This window comes from Danio aesculapii, chromosome 2 (genome assembly GCF_903798145.1).
Source record: "Danio aesculapii chromosome 2, fDanAes4.1, whole genome shotgun sequence".
In the NCBI taxonomy this organism is placed as follows: domain Eukaryota; kingdom Metazoa; phylum Chordata; class Actinopteri; order Cypriniformes; family Danionidae; genus Danio; species Danio aesculapii.
Window position 1 is genome coordinate 26,463,014 of NC_079436.1, and position 17,152 is coordinate 26,480,165.

At 36.4% G+C, this 17,152-nt stretch overlaps 1 protein-coding gene across 2 annotated transcripts in view; it reads right to left on the bottom strand.

The window, feature by feature from the left end:
- The window catches only part of LOC130243936 (zinc finger protein GLIS1), a 42,826-nt gene that overhangs the window by 2,148 nt on the left and 23,526 nt on the right, over positions 1-17,152 (bottom strand). For both annotated transcript variants that reach the window (XM_056476260.1, XM_056476253.1), the window contains exons 5-6: positions 14,247-14,379; positions 9,669-9,804 (exon numbers count right to left, since the gene is read on the bottom strand). In XM_056476260.1, the coding sequence (XP_056332235.1) occupies positions 9,669-9,804; positions 14,247-14,379 (269 nt within the window). The remainder of the gene's footprint in view (positions 1-9,668; positions 9,805-14,246; positions 14,380-17,152) is intronic.

Consider the following 17,152-nt stretch of genomic DNA (forward strand, 5'->3'; position numbering starts at 1 on the left):
ACCACCAGTGTGCAGCATCCACTTGGATTATGTGATGGCAGCCACAGGACAATGGCGCTAGTGTGCTCACCACATACCAGCTATTGGTGCAGTGAAGAGACAGTGATAGAGCCAGTTTGGTGGATGGGGGTGATTGGGAGGCCAGGATGCGTAAGGGCCGATGGAGGGAATTTGGCCAGGACAACGCTACTCTTTACGATAAGTGCCATGAGATTTTTAATGACCACAGATAGTTAGGATATCGGTTTAACATCTCGTCCGAAATACAGTGATCACTGACAGTATAGTGTCCCCTTCACTTTACTGGGGCATTAGGACTCACACAGACTGCAGAATGAGCGCCCCCTGCTGGGCTCACTAACACCACTTCCAACAGCAACCTAGTTTTCCCATGTGGACTCCCATCCAGGTACTAACCAGGCTCAGCCCTGCTTAGCTTCAGTGAGTAACTGGTCTTGTGTGACACATATCATGTCTTTCAAGTGCTCAAGTACTTTTAGACAAGATATGTGAACAAGAAAATGAGAAAATGTTGAATGTTTTCACACCTGTTTTTCAGTATGAATTTCCAATCAAATGAACCCTGCACGCCCCATTCAATATAGTCGTATCACCCATCAGTTGAGAAAAGCTACGACATGGGCATGTGATAGGATTAGGAAAGGTTTGTGAGCTGGGATTCACACTCAGGATACCCAAAGTGCAATGACTATACTGGCACATAGCCCACAAAGATATCCCGCAGACCATGCTGTTGTTAGTTTTATCCTGAGAAAACACATTTATACTTTATGGTGTACTTTCTTACATGAGCTTGTTTTTGCTGAAACATGCTGAACTGGAGCTGCTGTGGTCGTAGCATGTCTGAAAAGTGATGTGTTGTAATATGGTGGTGGGTGTGAATTGGGCTTATGTTTTGGGCAGATTTGGATGACCAGATTTCTCAGAGTGGATTATGGGACAGATATTATTTAAAGTGGATATACTCTGCAAAATGCTCCTCTTTATATTACTATTTTTTTCTGCTAACTAAGTTTTGTATATTAAAGGGCTTTCCTGTGGTAAATATAACAGGTTGGGTTTTTATTTGTTTTTTTTTTACATTTGAAACACAGGTTCAGTAATTATAAGAGTAGTCAGAAAGATCCTGTTTCGTTCAATACTTTTTAATGTTAATTCATGTTTAAAATATCACACAATATTAAACTTACTGAACTGTTGCTGACAATAGCTAAAAAATGCATTGCTTTGAAATGGAAAACAGACAGTGATGTACCGATTGGACTGTGGATCTCAGAAGTTTGCAACTGTATACCATTGGAGAAGATCACATACTCTTTGAGAGGAAAGGGTGAATTATTTAAAAAGATTTGGAATCCATTTTTGAATTATATTAAAACAGTACCACATGATTTGATTTGACAAAATAGTTTTTTCCACTGATTTATACTGTATCTCCTCCCTTTTTATTTATTTGTTTTTATTTTACTTATTTATTTTATACACTGTTTGTGTTTTGCTTTAGCTTGTTTGTTGCTTAGTTTTGATGTTCTGTATTGTTAACTTTTGAAAAACAAATAAAAAATATACAATCAAAAAAATATCACACAAGATAAGAAATTTGAACTGAAGTTGAGAATGTCTGAAGTGGAAAAGGGAACTTCTCAGAGCTGCAAATTGGTCGTGCTATATAAAACTAATATTTGGTGTTTTTTAAAGTGGCATGAATGTCTCCTGTAAATCATCACTGTTTGGTTTGGTAATGGCTTATAACGCTTCAACAAAAACTATTTAAAAATACCAAAAGGTAGAACATTTAATTAAAACATTTCTTACAGAACCAGCACTGTTTAAAAAAAGTGGACATGCACTAATGGTCTTCATAAAAACATTTGAAAATATGGTCTAACATAAAACAAATAGTTCACATGAAGTACCTAAGAGTTATGGACAAGTGCAATTTCAGAGATCAAAACTGATGAACAAATATTTTTGACTCATTCACTTTCAAGTCCAGCAAAGGATGTAACTGCAAAAAAAAAAAAAAACCATCATGATGCACTTTAATGTGAACACAGTGTTCACTGAAATGAAATTGTCCCTGAGGGTGTTCGGTCTCTTTTGGATGTTCTTCAGTTTTATTCATCAAAAAAAGATGCTTTCGCCATGTATAACTACACCCCAGTGTCACCCAACCACTCTGTACTAAGATAGTGCATGGTTAAGAAATAGGATACAAAAAAGATTTAATGATCAATCTAAAATTCTATCGTAGTCTATTCTATTGGAATTCAGCTAAATTTGATCACCTTAACAAAATGTTAAGTTTAAATTCTAACACTTTATTTTAAGCTGTTCTTGATACTGTGTAATTGTTCATATAAGTACTGATTGTTATTAAGAAAGCTTACAATTGAGCTATTGCATACAATTACGTATAATTTACTGCTGTTACTACAGTGATTACGTTATTAAAATGTTTCACCAAATAAAACATTGATTTTTAAAATATTTTTCATTTAAATGTTTTCATTACATAAAGCCACAACTTTACACACAAAAATTGAGATTGGATGTTTTTGAATATTCATTTGACATGTTTTGAATGTAACTCCAATATACCTATCATGACATCACATGATGGTTGGTCAAATGAACAAAAAATATGAAACATCCATAAATCATGTCACTGTGTCCTATCCAGTGGGGAAAAGAGTACTGAAGAAATCATACTCCAGTATAAGTACTATTACTTGCCCAAAAATGTAGTAGTAATGTCATGATCATTGCTTGCCTGACTACCCAAAAAAAGCTGATGCTCAAGTACTGATTACACACACATATACACAGCTCACATTGAGACACTCATGGCCGAGTCTTGTTATCTGCTATGTGACATTACAACGTGTTTTCTTTGTCTGCCTTTGCCGTGTTTGTGATCCTTTGCCTTGTTTATTTGTTTCATCCTGTTCACTGCCTGCCTTCTGACCATCTGCCTGCCTTTTGACTACGACTCTGGATTGCCCTTATACATCTGTTTGCTCCTGTATACGCTTATTTCACGCGGCCGCCATTTTAAAGAACCAAAGCGAGGCTGTGGTGGGAAGAAACGCGGAAGTATAGGACCAGCACTGTAAACATTGCAGTGACATGCTGTGGACTACAAACCTCCAGCTGTTGCCGAGATTTCAAAATACAGATATGGTGTAAACATCACTTTAATATCAGTCAGTACGTTTAATTTAAACAATTAAAAGCAATTTAGCATCAAACAACATCACAAGCTCTGTAAGAGTAATATGCTCAAGTGTCCTAGGCTTCAGTTCATGGCAGCAGGTAAACAGAGGGGACGCTTCCCTGCTTCAGCCTATGTAACTTGGTGAGCGATAAACACTGCAGTCCTCTGTAGCACACCCTCGTGTTGTCCCGGTACTGAAGTTTTAAAACAGTCTAATTCCCGCTAAGTTAAAATTGAAGCGCCGCTGAGCGCGGATGACTCGACTGATCTTCACGGCTGCTTCGCGATCCAGTCTCCATGTATCTTGTGTTTGCACTCAGTTTACCGCTCTTCACCCAGTGCAAACACAGATACACGGAGACTGGAGCGCAAGCGCGAAACAGCCATAAGGATCAGTAGAGTCATCAAGCAGATCGCTCGGCTGTGTTTGTGCTCAGTAAACAGCGGAGGGTGAACTGATGACCTTCTCGGCCAATCACAAGCATATCTGTTGAGCACGTGAACACAATGGCCAATCAGCGCTGTTTTAAGAAAGCCATCAACAGTGCTTTAAATGTTAGCGGGAAATTGACAAATTTTCTTTTAATTCAGTATTGTGACAAGTCTAATATAGTGAAAGAATCAGTTCATTAACTTGAGTTTGATAAATGGCATCTAAAACGTGTGTTTGGGAAAGAAAACGTTAGCTAACTAGTGCCGTTTCCCTTTACTTAGCTGAAAATGAGCTCTGATATCCCTTTATATTTTCACCATTCATTCAGAACGGACTTTCGGGTCACTCAGAAGGCGGTGAAATGATAAATTTGTGTCTCTTTCTATTCGCTGATAAGATATACAGCCAAGTACACAACGTTTTAATGTAACTCCCAACGATACTTCCGGGTTTCTTCCCACCGCAGCCTCGATTTCGCTTTTAAAAATGGCAGCCGCGTGAAATCAGTCTATTGACCACTGCTTGTCTGACCGTTCTAATAAACCTGCATGTGGACCCTCACCTCGGTTGTCAGTGTCACTCCCCTGGTTACAGAAGACTCAGCCAGGAGTGTCTTAATGTGAGCTGTATATATGCGTGTGTAATCAGTACTTGAGCAGCATCAGCTTGTTTTGGGTAGTCAGGCAAGCAATGATCATGACAGGTAAAGTAAAAGCATTTTTTTTGTTAATATTACCTAAATTATGAGTAAAAAGTAGCCCTTTTAAAAGTACTCAAGAGTAGTGAGTAAATATTACACTTTGAAAAGTTGATGCACTTACATGCAGTTTGTGAAGGGATGTGTAAACGTAACATTCTGTAGTGCATTCAGTTATCTTCCTATATTCATTCCTTCCATTGTTTATTCGTTCTGTTCTTGCTTCATCCATTCATTTGTTCGTTTTTTTCCGTCAATCATTTGTTCCTTCCTTCGTTCTTTCTCTCATTCATTCATTCTTTTGTTCCTTCCTTCATTAGGTCCTTTGTTGGTTCATCCATTTGTTCGTTCAGTCCTTCCTTGAATCCTTTCTTTATTCATTTGGTCCTTCCTTTCCTTATTAGTTCAGTCCTTCCTGCCTTCATTCGGTCCTTCCTTCCATTCCTTGTCCGGCCCTTCCTTTATTCTGCCCTTTCTTCCATTCTTCTTTCATTCCATTTAGTGATTGTTTAAGGCTGTTTAGTGATTTCAATCATCATACAGTCGACATTCTTCATTTTCTCATCAGTGATATGCAGTCTATAAACAGTCTCTGGGTTGTGTGTAAAGATTTTGGACATCTTCTTGGACAATTTTTTTTTTTAAATATTTCTTTCAGGATTTTCACCTTTATTGGATAGGACAGTAGAAAGAATTGACAGGAAAGTGTGAGAAGCAGAGAGAGGGGAAGGATCGGCATAGGACCGCGAGGCGGAATCGAACTCGGGTCGCCGTGAGCACCAGAGCGCATGTGTCGACGCACTAACCACTACACCACTGGCGCCGCCTTCTTGGACATTTTTAATGCTTCCAAAAAGTTTGGTGCATTTATAAAGCGCCCATGTCTTGAGGTTGCTCAGTATGATGCAATTACCTTTCTATGTGTGATTTGATTGGCCGGGAATCGCAGGACTGATTTTTTAACTTTAGCCAATCACCATAGACAAGAAAGAAATAAAGTAGTGAATGCAGGTTGAAGGAAAATAGTGGAGTAAAAGTACCGATACAGCACTAAAAAAAGTACTCAAGGAGAAGTAAAAGTACACATCTTTAGTAAATTACAATTCCTGAGAAAAACTACTCACAGTAATTGGAGTATTTGTAATTTGTTACTTTACACCACTGTGTCCCATGGCTAAGTGTGAGTGTGTTTGAAAGCCCTGCAGTGGTGCCATGTATGTGTTGAGCAAAGGGCCGAGTCCCAGCAGAGCTGCTGTCAGCACAAAACTCTGAAAACAGCTCCACTCTTCATATTTTTCCACCAAGTCTCTCTATACGCAGTAATGGCAGCCAGCTGCTGAACGCACCCTTAGGCTGGAATGAGAGGAATCTTTCATGCAGCGTTTCAAAATCCCAATTTGCCCATCACACTGATCCTGCTCTTGGTTGACAGTGTGTTATTTTTCAGTCAGTACACTTTAGTGAAAGACTTACTCAAAGACGTTTTGGTAAGACATCCTGACATGTTTGAGAAGGTGATTAAATTAGTGAATGAAATGACTTAATTTCACAGCGCAGGAACTTTCATGTCGGAAAATATTTGATGGATGCAACAGTCCTCTTTTTAGAGACGCATGTGGAGGAGAAGTTCTTACTGCTACTGAAGGAGCTCTAAAAGCAAATCAGTGTCTTGTTAAGAGAATGTTATTTATTAAACCAGCAGGTGTAAGCAATGAGAGTGTATGTGAATTGGGTTAATGGGTTGGTAAATGAAATATCATGCATCAAGCTACGGTCACATTGGGCTTTTCCTCCCATAGACTTTCATTCATACGCACGCGAATGCGTCAGACCGGAAACGCAGGGTCATGCGTCCAGTTTCGCAGATTGCTGCAGTGCATAGTTCAAGCTTGGTGAACTCTAACCTGCGAAATCGCATCACTTGACTGCATGAGACCAATCGAGGATCAAAACACGACCTCTCTGGGCAGAAATTTAAAACATGGAGCAATCGCTCGCTTTTTTAAATGTCTAATAAGCTTGTTTAATCCCGCCCCTTTTCGCAGCGCCGCACGACAGAATTTTGCACACACAAAGCCCAGTGTGACCGCAGCTTAACTTGTCCATCAAGATTTTCGAACACTGCCAATCAAACCTGTTGGGTCATTAATAAAAATTCTACAAGTCTCTTACAAAGCCTGCATTGGTTTCATTCAAAATATAGTAGTATTGTGAAAAATTACAGCTACATCCTTCTCTCAAACAATTTTGGTTTCCAAAGTGTCCCACGCAGGTCAAAATGAAAGGCATAAGTGTTCATTTTTGCTTTTTTGTTCTGTAAATCATACATCAGCCAATTTTACGAATTAATATTTGTTTACTCTCAGAAATAATGGTACATTCATTCATTTTCTTTTCGGATTAGTCACTTTATTAATCCGGGATCGCCACAGCAGAATGAATCGTCACTTATACAGCATATGTTTTACGCAGCGGATGCCCTTCCATCTACAACCCATCACTGGGAAACATCCACACACACTCATTCACACACATACACTACGGACAATTGCGTAAAACATGTGCTGGATAAGTTAGCGGTTCATTACCACAAGATTAATAAAGGGACTAAGCCGAAAAAGAGAATGAATGAATAAATGAAAAACATGAATGAACATTAGAAGGTATTGAAAGAAACCTGCCCTTCATATTTGCTGCATCTTCGTTTTAACTATAATACAGCATAAACGAAAAAGCCAACCTGTTACATTTAACAAGCCATTGAATAAACAAAACCCTTAGTTAGCAGGCAAAAAAATTATAATAATATAGAGAGGGGCAATTTGCAGAGTATATCCAGTATAAATAATATCCGTCACATAATCCACTATGAGAAATCTGGTCACCCAAATCCGCAAGCAAACTCACACAAAAATGAACCACAAGTCACTTAAAATCTCACATTTCATAACAGGGTTTGAAATGACAACAATGCTCAGTAAGCAAAGTCTCCCAAATGCTTAGTTTCAGCCAAACAAAATATTTAGCAATGGGCTCAAATTCTGATGAAATGAGTTAGGAAAGATAATTCGGTTAAAAATGTATAATAAACCCATTTGGGGTAAAAAAAAAAAAAAAAGGGAGAGAGTTTTCGGTTTTGGGACCACAAGCCCAGGCCTTCATTATTTCTGACTCACAATCAGTCTGGTGGGATATCTGGCAACCGCTAGTGTGCGTGAAGTGTTAAGTAGGTTCTGCTGATATGCTTTGTTATTTGATAAAAACACATTTCCTGTTTACGGCCGACAGAGTTTGTTGCAGTTTCATTCATTTTTTCTCGCATCACCTCAAGAATGATTGTTGTTTATACAAGGCGCGTCATGGCATGTGTTCCTTTTCCGGACACGTCTGAATAAGCAAACGTTCAGAAACAAACACCGCCTGTTTGCGGCGGGCGACAGCATAACAAAATGCTTCTTTAACAACAGCAATAAATTCAAATGAAATAATGAGAACAGCCATTGCTAAAGTTGCGCAACACCTAGTAGTGACCACAACTTCAATCCCTATGATCTCCAAATTGTCCATATGGCATACGATTGGATAAACATCATAATGCAAGACATCCAGATCTGATCTGATTCGCATATTTGCGTGACAGAGCAACAGTAATCCTGAGAGAACAGGTCATGGTTTTTCTTTTCTTTTTAAAAAACACGTGTCGTCGCACTTCATAATGGCTTAGTTCTCAGAGTAGAGATGATTCGCTGCCATCTCGTCGGCTGTGCTGTTTTAATGTTTCACATCATAAGCACATGTTGCTAACTGCTGTGGTTGACGCACATACAGTATATGTGCTGCAGATGGAGTCCTCCAGTTAGTGACAAATAGCCAATTAGACTCAAGTAAAACTGTTCCCATATGGGTCATAGAAGTAAACTGGATGTGTCCATGCTTTCTTTGCTAAAAATTAAGGTTATGCTACATTTTGAAGCAGTGGCATTAATACAATGGTATCCTGGGGAAGATCAGTAATACATTTTATCTTACTTTCTTTTTTTTTTTTTGTGAAAAAGTAGTCAATGAATGTTGACTTTATTCCTGTACTTGAGAGTTCTTATGTCAGAATTGAAACAGTGACTATTTCTTACCATTGGGAGTATATAGGTGACTTTATTTATCAAAATTCAGAGTTTATATCTTGTAATTATGACTTTTTAAAATCGTTAAACGTTATTTCCCACAATGGACATTTTAAATGCAAACACACAATTCTGAATTCACATTTTGTCTTTCTGAGTTTATATCTTATATTTTTATATATATTTATATCTATATCTTATATCTGTATATACCTTCAATTCTGAGGTTATATCTTGGATTTCAGATTTTATTTCTTTAAAAAAGTCCCAGAACTTTAAATGTACATCTCAAAATTCTATATTTAGATCTTGTAATTCTAAATCTACATCATCCTATTATTTTTCTGGGTTTTCACTGTATTCTCAAATTGTAAGTTTATGACTTGGAATTCTGTTTATCTCTTGTTATCAGATCAGTTCATTATATTTATTTCTTGCATTTGCTAGCTTACAGGTGATCTCACAATCCCACATTTGGTTTTGTGTTTTTGCTTTTCTAATTGTAACTGCAAGTTTATGTCACAATTCTGCCCTTTTCCCCCTTAAAACTATGATATAAATCCAGCTGCAGGAAACATAAAGAGATAAAACATCACAAATACCTTTTTAATTATTTTATTCTCTGGTGGAAACAAGCTTCCATAGCAACTAATGTCAAAAATTATTATTTTAAGAAGTCATCTCTGAAAGGGAAGCCAAAAATGAATGGTTCCTTTACGGCTTTGTTTTGCTCTGACCTTTCCCAGCAAGCATTTTTTGTTTTTAAAGATGTCTAATAGACGTCTAAACAGAGTCATCTTGGCTAAAACAAGGCTAAACTTGGGCTATCAGTGAAAATCTAATAGACGTCTAAGAATAGGCCAAAACTAGACTAGTCATCAAATAAACAAAAATGAATATAAAGTCTGTCTAATCTGTCTATTTGACGACTAGTCTAGTTTTGGGCTATTCTTAGATGCCTATTAAATTTTCACTGACAGCCCAAGTTTAACCTTGTTTTAGCCAAGCTGCTACATTTAGATGTCTATTAGACGTCTATTAAACACAAAATAGTTTGCTGGGTTATTTTTTTCTTTATTTTAAATACAGTAAAAAGACTGTTATAATTAAATAGTCGGCACAAATGTATGCTTGTAACACAGTATTTCTGTCATGTATGATCAGACTGCTGACCCTCACCTCGGCTGGCTGTTGATGTTGTTATTGTGCAGGCGGTTGTGAGGACTGATGCTGCTGGGTCTGCTCAGTCGCTCCAGAGTCACACTAGAGGATCCTGATAAGACTCTGCTGCAGGATTCATCCTCCTCTGAGTATACTGTAAAAAAACAAAAACAGAGAAATTAGATCCTCTCCCAGACAACAATGCAATTGGAGAGCTAATTAAGATTTTAAGTCTCTTACCATGTAAGATTTAATCTAAAATACATCACGATAAATTCAATTATTGTTATGGAAATGTTTTTTTAAGAGAATTTTTACTCAGTCAGTCACTCACTTTTCTAATTCCTTTAAGGTTTTTTTCACCTTTATTGTATAGGACAGTAAGGTTGAAACAGGAAAGTGTGGGGAGCAGAGATAGGGGAATAAGATCAGCGAGGAACCTCAAGCCGGTAATCAAACTCTATATGTCAACACGCTTAACCACTAGGCTTTTGATGACGGCTTATTCCCTTTATTTATCAGTGGTCACCACAGCAGAATGAACCATCAGTTACTCTGGCACGTTTTATCGCCGTATACTGAATTTTTAATGAAATTATATTTTTATCAATAAAAACTTGACCTGGGAAAGATCAAATACCCAGCCTAAAATATTAAACATGTACTGTAAACAATATTTGTGACCCTGGACCATAAAACAACCATGAGGGTAAGTGAATACATAAGCTTCCCATTTATGTATGGTTTGTTAGGACGGAAATGTGAGTTTTTGTCTAAAAACAAAACAAAAAACTATCACAGAAAATCTTAATATTTTGAAAATCACATCAGTAATGAAAAATGTTTTGACATTTCATAAAAGAATTGCAAGGTGAATATTTCTACAATGTATTTTTTAAATTATTTCCACAAATATTGGCCAAGCGTTGGCAAAAGTGTTGCAGAAAGATAAAATCATTTGGTTCATAAGGAGAATTTCAACTAGTTAATTTGCTTTAAAATGTAAGGTAAATTAGCGTAAAATGAACGTACCCCAGGGCGGGATGGTGGCTCAGCGGTTAGCACTGTCACCTCACAGCAGGAAGGTCACTGATTCGAGTTTTCTGTGTGGAGTTTGCATGTTCTCCCCGTTTTGGCATGGGTTACCCTGGGTGTTCCGGTTTCCCCCACAGTCCAAGGACATGCGCTATAGGTGAATTGAATAAACTAAATTGGTCGTAGTGTATAAACGTGTGTGAGAATGTGAGAGTGTATTGGTGTTTCCTAGTACTAGGTTGTGGCTGGAAGGGCATCCGCTTGCTAAAACATATGCTGGAATAGTTGGCGGTTCATTCCACTGTGCACTCAGAAATAAATGTATGCGAGTTGTCACTGGGATGGTACCTTTTCAAAGGGTACAAATTTGTACCGAATGAATGAACCCATAGATTTCTTCTCCTGCTAAGGATACCCAATGGCTACTGATTACTAAAAAAACTTCTTTTGTGTTCAACTGGAACTCGCATCCACTTGAAGGCGAGTAGTAAATTTTCATTTTGGTGTGAACTATCTCTATAATTTCACATTTTTCTGATCAAAGTCAGATTAATCCTGCATGTAGTCTGATGTTCAACATCTCTTAAAGTCAACCTTCACTCAAAACACAGACGTATTTCTTTCATGCTCATCAGAACGAGACGACAGAAATCTCTGCGGCTTCTGTGCGCCTGCCACTTCTCTTAGTGAGCAGTCTCGGTCAATTAGCGCAGACTGGCCTCGTGGATTTTCACTTCAGGTGTTGACTAAAGCAGCCGTGTGCTCTCTGACAGCTTCTTGACTCTGTCTCAAGCATCTGAAGGAAAGGCAGCTGGAATGGAAAAGGCTGAGGAGTGTGAGAGACATGCGTGAGGTGGCCGTTTGCCCAGTGACTGAGCAAACACTGCTCTTTTGAGGCCATCGGAGGAGCTGATGTCAGAAATAGTGCGTAGTGTAAATGATGGGTACAGGGACATGAGGAAGGGAGTGGACACATCTGTAATGCTAAATGGCATGAGCATATAAACATTTTTCCTTTCTTCTGTGCACTGGTTAAAATAGACAGTGGGTGGAATTATGCAGACTGTGTGTGTGGGGAGTTATATAGATTCATCTTTCATTTGCATTGGGTTAGTTTATATACTGCTGTTAAAAGATATTGGGTCAGTACAATATTTGCATTCAGTGAGGATGCATTAAGTTGATCAGTAAAGATGTTTATAATGTCGCAATAGATTTCTTTTTCTAGCAAATGCTTTGTTTTTCAAAGAAAGTATCCAAGTGTACACAAAAAATATATATAGTTCTACTTAAATTAATGATGTAAGAAGTATTTAAACAGCACAACAATTCTGAAAATTCAGCTTTGACATCACAGAACATCAAATGTTAAAATATATTAAGATATAAAACAGTTATTGTAAAAAAAAAAAAAAATTATATATATATATATACAGCGACAAGAAACGGACACTCCACAGTTTGATAAATATTGCAGCTGTTGGACAACATAATGTACTTTTGAGGCTTTTTTTAGTCTATAATGTAGTTGTTTAGATTGCAACTATGCAGTTTATTTATAAGGATAGTGGCTATTTTAAATATTTAGAATTTCTGAGAGACTGCGGTTCGGCATCCATCAGCCTGTCATGGAGCAGAGCAAAGACGGTTGTTGTTGTTCATTCACAAGATGGCAACAGAGACCACATAATAAACCCTCAGAGGAGAAAAACAGGGCAATTTCTAACTACAGCTAATCAAATTATTATTAAACTGGTTATTGACTTTCTGAGTTGATCTCTCTCTTTTGTATGTTGTAGTGCTGTATTTATACCATAGTAATTGTAGTGTATTGAGTGTGAGATGGGACTCGCACATCAGGAATGTGAGTATTTTGTGTTGGCCACTCTTTGTGTAACCCTGAGTTACTTTTTGGTTGGTTATCTGTTTGTTTCTAATGAGTCTCCTGTTTTCGTTACCGCAGACTAGTTCAGTATACAAAAAGAAAGAAGAAATGCCCGCATGTGTTTAGCGTTTTTCCTTAATGCAAACACAACCGTAAACTGGTAGTGATTGCGCTGCTCTGGCTTTTTCTGGGTTAATTATTGTGATATCCTGAATGCAACAGAGAAATACTGGGAGATCTCTGTAGACTGATGGCATTTCATGCTGTTAAGCCTTCTAATCTAAAAATGTGAGCAAAATCACCTGTTTTGTCATCACTTTAGAATATAAACTAGAGAATCATTCAAACACTTGCTCTTAAGTGACATTTGTGAAGTAGCAACGGTTTCTGCTGTTTTGACTGTCATCTGCAGATGTGAATGAATGGCGGAAGAAAGTAGTTCCTCAAACAAAAAAAAAAAAACAGGATTTTTAGACTCTCCAAATTTGATTTTCTTTTTTATACACACTATTATGCAGTCGAACCGTTGTATGAACGCAATATCACATATGTAGCATATACCAGTGTCGATATATAGCTGCAATGCACTGCTACTCGTGTGATATTGCTCATATATCCTTTTTATTACAAATAAAATGTTTCACGCTTCTTAGAGTTCTTAATTAGGCAGATATGGAATCTGTGCAAGAAATCCCAGCAGATTTCAAACCATCATTATATAAAATTATTTCCTTATGTTAACATGTAAATATATATATTTAGTTAGTTGTAATATTATTTTCGGTAATAATAATATTGCCAAATATGCAAATGTTTAGAAGATTTTTGTACAATGCAATTTGTAAAGTAATATTTTCTGTATTTTCAGATGTATTATATGAGAGACTTGCTATAGCTTTGTTTACCAAACAAGTGATTCAAATTGGAATAAAAGTTGAGAAGTTATTTTATTTTTATTTTATGTGTTAAGTTTTCAGCTTCTAAATCATTCCACATTAATCTGCAATTTTTATCTACAAAATTCTGCAAAGAAATAGCAGAAAACTGTCAGATTCTGTCTGGCCCTAAAATGGTATTTATATTTAAATGGCAGTGTATATTATGCTGTACATTTAGCTTATTTTGCCTGATATGATTCATTTTAAACTAAATTGGAAAATGTATTTCAATGGTAATTTTGTATTATGACTATTTTGTACAGATTTAAATTTGTATTGTATTTTATTTCTAAATCTCTTTTTGAGGTGAAATTAACTATTCAAATAACAGAATTATAGCAAGTTTTTAGAAAAAAAATCATCAAACTGAACAAAAACTAGGCAATAATTATAGTTTTTTTTGTTCAACAGAAAGGCTCAAAATCGGATCAAATAATTGTGTTAACAATCAAATAATTGTGTTAAAAGAAAAACATAGAATCTTTACAAAAACATTTCCATGCATAAAAGAGCTGCTAAGACCTGTGTGAATTTCCAACCACATGCTGGACTCTTTCTGATGAAGCTGGTTAAGATGCCAAGAAGATGCAGCATCAAAAACACAACAAGCTGGTTATTTCCATCTGGCCCACATTCCTTCCTCCAATTATACAGCAGAAACTGGCAAATATCTCTCATGCCTTTCATAGTCAATAACTCAGTTTAGGATAGACACCAAGATGTCAGGAAAACACATACCACTGAAGCCGTCCTGATGGATCTCAGTGAGAGAGACGGGACACCTGTGCTCAGGACTGCGCACTGAAGGACTAGAGCCTTGAAGATGCTGCAAGTCCACAACATCCTGCTCCACTGGACTGTGCAGCTGGACCTGACAAGTTGCAGAAAACATGCCGATTTCTCACTGTTAATAACTAAACACTGTAGAATATTTTTATTGATCAATATTAATAAGTTATCCTCAATTTAAAGAACTTTTGCTTGTGTATTGCTTGTGTATTGATCTCCACAACTCTGGTTTGCACTCATCACTATATGCCCTTAATGTCAGTGTATTGTATCGTATCGTATCGTATTGTTTATTCTTTTTTAATTATTATTCTTTAGACTACATTTTATGTATATTTTTAGATTACATTTATGTATAATTGTATTTATTGTAAATTCTTTCTTAAAACTCTACTTTTTGTATTAATATTATATGTTAGGCACCTGGGGTCTGAGAGTAACGTAATTTCAATTCTCTATATGTCCTGTACATGTGCTTGAATTGACAATAAAGCTGACTTTGACTTTGACTGGGTTTAACAATTGGGTGCTTAGAATATTTACAGAGCTAAAACAGATCCTCATACTAAATGTATAGTATGAGCAAATGTATTTATGTATATATGTACACAAATGTATATTACAAATGTATATATGCACAAGAAAACTGAAGAGGAAACGGGCAGCCATCATAAGTAGGGGAGAACCATGTTTTGGAGTGGTTGCTTCAGCAAGCACATCTTGGCTTTGTTGTGCACAATAAAATCATCACCTTTTCTGAGCAAGTTATTTTCATCAAGAATTATCCACAACAACATTAGAAGGTTATTGACCAAATTTAGTTTTTTCTTCTATAAAACTATAATCTGTCCTGTGACAGAATTTGGAACTAAAGTCAAAAATGTGCATTAGGCAACATGAACACAGATGAATTTCACAGGTGAGTTCTCTCAGCCTTCCAACAGAGTTTGTTCTTCTGAAGTAGTCTGGGAACAAGTTCAGTGCTGCGAACACATTGAAAAAGCATTTCCTGCTTTATCAAATTTGTCATTAATAGTGAAAATAGTTTAATATAGGCTTCTCTGAAACTAAATATTTCACTTAAATTTTATTAAGGCTAGATTATTATTTTATTTAACAAACCAACACAATCTCACTGCAATTCGTGTTTTAGCGCATATAATGGACTTTTGAAGCACATCACCTCAAATGTATTCTTGTTTATAGATAACTGACCAACAAAAGATACATTAAAATTAGGTTAAAAAATACAGCAAACGAAATTCATTTCAAAAAGATATTGTTTCCAAGAAAAATATACAAATTATATTTTTGTTAGTGCCCCTCCACTGCTCAACTTTACAGGTGGATGATTTGTTTCACTCTGAGAAAAATAAGGATTTAACGAATGTTTCACTGTAATTTTATCACAAATCTCAGTTATATTTTGCTAATTTTGTAATATATCATTATTTTAAAGATTATGTCTTGAGCATCTGATTTTTCCTTGCTGCTGCTAATGCGCTTTCATTTTCTCCATCTCACTCACAGCAAGTTCATGTGAGGCAGTATTTAATAAGAAACCATGGCAGGAAAAAAAATTGAAAGAAAATATCTTAATATTAAAAAGGAATAATACGTTTGATCCTATCCATGTTGTAAGGAATGCCCTTAAATAATGTAGTTATTAGTTGTCTGCAAGCATCAGTGTTTATTAAGATTGAAATAATTTATTTTTTTTGAAGAAAAAATAAATAAATTAATTAATGTTAAGAAATTTTGTTATAGCATCACTTGTGACTGCTTTGGGAAATAACGCTCATTGTAGACATTGCGGGATGACTGATCTGGCACATTTGTTACCCACGACAAGACAAGATTATATCAAGAAAAAAAAAATCACATTATTTGACAGGGTGACTTTCGTAACCGACAATAAAAATAGTGTGTTCTGACTGGGGCTTAAGTCTATACAAACTTACTCATACTCATAAAAGTAATGTAAACATAAACAGTGACATTTCTGTTTTTGGGAGTCCCTTATTTACTTTCTTATTTACTGTTGAATAACAGAAATAAAAAAGAAATGGTTGGCTTCTGCTAAGCCAGCTATAGAAAACCTGGCAGCCAGGAAACAGAGTGGCTACATCATAATCACATGCATGGCCCAGTTGTCTAACAGTGACTAGAAGTCAGAGCCGAGAACGAGCTGTAATCTTGCCTCGCAATTGAACTGGAAGCCTACCTGACTGTTCTTAGTGGCTTCAAAGCAAACAATTAAGTCAAACATGCAAAATTACACAGGAAATCGTATTTCCTTAGTTAGAGCAACAAAAATACATTTAAAAAAACATTTAATCTCACTGGTTGGTTCAAGGTGCATTATGGGATAGCTGGCCATTTCAAGTAACACTTTGTAATTAACAAAATTTAGATTTAAAAAAACTAAGAAATGTTTTATCAATTATTGTGTCACCACCTACTGGTGAAATGTTATAACTGATGGTCACACTTTATTTTGATGGTCCTTTTGTTGAATTTAAGTTACATTGCATCTACATGCCAACTACTTCTCATTAGATTATAAGTAGACTGTTAGGTTAGGGTTGGGGTTAGGGTTAGTGTAAGTTCAGATTTAATTGCTAAGTTTCTTATCGTCAGTTAAATGTCTGTTGAAGGAGCAGTATCAGCAGATATTAAGCAGACAGTCTACTAATACTCAAATGGGCCATAAAAAAGTGTTGCCTAATTGATAATGCATCTGTATCTCTTGAGGAAAAGTGTGTTCCTGTACAACTGGAGAAGCTGCAGTTTCAGCCCTACCCCATCCCTCCTCTAAACCCAACCACTCTCTACTGGACGGATCAGGAACAACA